The sequence below is a fragment of the Penaeus japonicus genome, unplaced genomic scaffold, assembly GCF_977035675.1.
Source record: "Penaeus japonicus unplaced genomic scaffold, GWHDUDI00000001_assembly GWHDUDI00000042, whole genome shotgun sequence".
Lineage (NCBI taxonomy): Eukaryota > Metazoa > Arthropoda > Malacostraca > Decapoda > Penaeidae > Penaeus > Penaeus japonicus.
The window spans coordinates 21,943,596-21,946,095 of NW_028234444.1; the positions used below are offsets into that span (position 1 = coordinate 21,943,596).

At 34.9% G+C, this 2,500-nt stretch overlaps 2 protein-coding genes across 4 annotated transcripts in view; one reads left to right on the forward strand and one right to left on the reverse strand.

The window, feature by feature from the left end:
* LOC122268102 (esterase OVCA2-like) overlaps nt 1–1,334 on the forward strand; it is a 9,069-nt gene extending 7,735 nt beyond the window's left edge. Inside the window, exon 5 of the mRNA XM_086534925.1 lies at nt 1–1,334. This exon is cut by the window's left edge and continues 637 nt beyond it. The gene's annotated coding sequence lies outside the window, so the exon portion shown is untranslated.
* The window catches only part of LOC122266194 (queuosine-tRNA galactosyltransferase), a 13,398-nt gene continuing 11,267 nt past the window's right edge, over nt 370–2,500 (reverse strand). For 2 of the 3 annotated variants that reach the window (XM_086534924.1, XM_086534923.1), the window contains 5 exons: nt 2,330–2,395; nt 1,958–2,121; nt 1,521–1,673; nt 920–1,196; nt 370–494 (listed from right to left, as the gene is read on the reverse strand). In XM_086534924.1, the coding sequence (XP_086391050.1) occupies nt 414–494; nt 920–1,196; nt 1,521–1,673; nt 1,958–2,121; nt 2,330–2,395 (741 nt within the window). In that variant the 3' untranslated portion in view covers nt 370–413. Of the gene's footprint in view, nt 495–919; nt 1,197–1,520; nt 1,674–1,957; nt 2,125–2,329; nt 2,396–2,500 lie in introns of all 3 variants that reach the window. The other variant, XM_086534922.1, reaches the window with a different exon arrangement.

Sequence of the window (2,500 nt, forward strand, 5' to 3'; positions counted from 1 at the left end):
TGATGAATATCTGTATGATGATGAAATGAAACAGCCACAAGGAAGGAATATTTTCATTTGGATCATACTCTTTGATGAGCAGTTTAATCCGACTAAAGCAGCATGTATTTGGCATTGAGTTTATCTTTGTACACACGTTCATGTTTTTTTTGTTTTTTTTTATCAATTTTATATTATAAAACTTGATTTTTGGGTCTTATTCCCATAGATTTTATCTTTGTATACACGTTCATGTTTTTTTGTTTTTATGTTGCAGATGGGATCAGTTTTATAGTAACATTCTATTGATTTTTGGATCTTTATTCCCACAAGGCAATGTATTTCACGATATCAGAAAAAAAAAACGGAGATACGAAATGAGACGCTAGATTTTTATTATTCATTTATTGTTCTTTTAATTATCATAAATGTAATCAGTTGAAATGAAAGTAATCTTTGCCCTCTTGCAGTTGCAGAGATTCTAGGTTCTCTTCGAATTTCCCCCCGGTCAGGTCCTGGAAAGAAAGAAAGAAAGAAAAAAATGCCATGATATTACTGAGGTTTTCTATTATTAATTATGATAAGAAGGAAATACATATACCAGTAGAAGATTACAGAGCAGGAGACAAATGATTATTATATCGTGAAGACTTTCGTTTGAAATGGATGTCGTCATAATAAATCTAAGTCTTATCATCACTCAATTAATTAATTATAAGGCAACATAATTAAAATGATAACTCACTATAATTTACTATGCATGTTCTTTGTACTCACAAAATCAATATGAAAAAAGCTGTGATTTTTGTCATCAGAAGCAGAGCCCGATTAGGTGTAGGTAATAATGGTAAATTAATGTTATTATTTGTGAGTGTGCGTGTGTGCGTGTGCGTGTGCGTGTGCGTGTGCGTGCATGTACAGAATCGCAAATTCACCTCACCATCTTCATGCAAATGATAAGGGGTGCCTTGACTTGGCTGAAGTGAACAATCGGCACTTTAGGCTTTGGCTTTTCCTTGGATTCCTCATAGGTGTAAGATGTCCCAATCTTCTTCACGTCAACGTCACAAAATGCCACGACCTTCTTTTGATTTTCTGTCCTAAGGGACCTGTAAAATTTGCGACCTTGCTTGCCCCCGTTCCAGATGGTAAAGGATTCCCAGCGGCTCAGGACCCATTCTTGTATCTCTTGGATTCTCAGGTCCCAGATGGTTTGTCTGTGGGGAGTCATAATTGTGTCAGCTTGCAAAATATGAAATGAAAACATTGATACACATATTTACTAGTCAAAACTCCACATTCTATTTATTTCTTTAAACAGAACGTCCAATAAACTTAGAAAATATAAAACAAAACTTTTATATACATATATTTTTTCCTCTGAATGCTAATTCATCCCATCAACTTGAAAAATAAAGAACAGAAAAATAACTACACATCTTCAACAAATTAAACACCGACAGTCAAATATCTAGTACAGATACAAATGCCACAACAGAGCTATTCTCTCAGCATAAAATTTAAAAAATTCTTGTTCATACTCATCAATAGAAAACGTTGTTGCAGTTGGGTGATATCGATAGACAAGAAGATCATCGGGGTGACGCAAGACCTTGCCACCCAGTCGTAAGTGCTTGAAAAAAAATATGAGGTCTTCTGGCGTTCCCTTTCCAGCCTCGCTAAATCCACCAACTCTGACAAATAAATGAGACGGATAATGAAAAACATTTAAAGGGAGAACACTATACATCCTACAAAAGTATGGTGATGATGGCATATAGAGTCATGATGTAATTGCACAATCTGCACAATTTAAATCTTAATAAAAAGTAAATATTATGAAGGAACATAGAAAGAGAGAGGAACCAATAAATAAAGCAAGAAACAAATTAGACGTATACCTAAAGCAGATAATCACCATAACTAGACGCAACAGAAGACAACAAACGTCACAACCTACCCTAAGATCTTAAGTTACCTGTCAAAAACAGCTCGATGACAGAACCAGGTTGGCATTATCACAGTAGGGCCATGGGAGGTATATACTTGTAAGGTCAGTTTGGATTCATCAAGTTCATTGGCCCATTTTGTGTAACGTAGAGTTGAATCCGGAGGGTCACGGGTAAATCTGCTTCCTATAATCTGCTTGATAGGAGATACCAGTTTTACGTCACTGGGAGTGAAGTTTCTTGTTATCGTATATTTCATCATTTATCATATATGTTATCATTTATTTTAGCAGCAAACTAGGTAGATAATATCGGATAATCTCCATACATAAAGCTCTCTCTCTTACTACTGTTGTTTATACCTTTTCTTACGTTTATAAGTCACAAAACTCATTACTTACAGCCTCATGATTGTGGAATGCCATCTCATATTGCTTCTGAATTCTTGTTGGCTTCATTACATCATCCTGCATGGATATAAGAGCTGTCAGTATTGAGGGAAATATGTACAGTATGATATTTCAAAAGCAACATTAGCATTCAACTTTCATAATGAGTGAATTTAAAACACA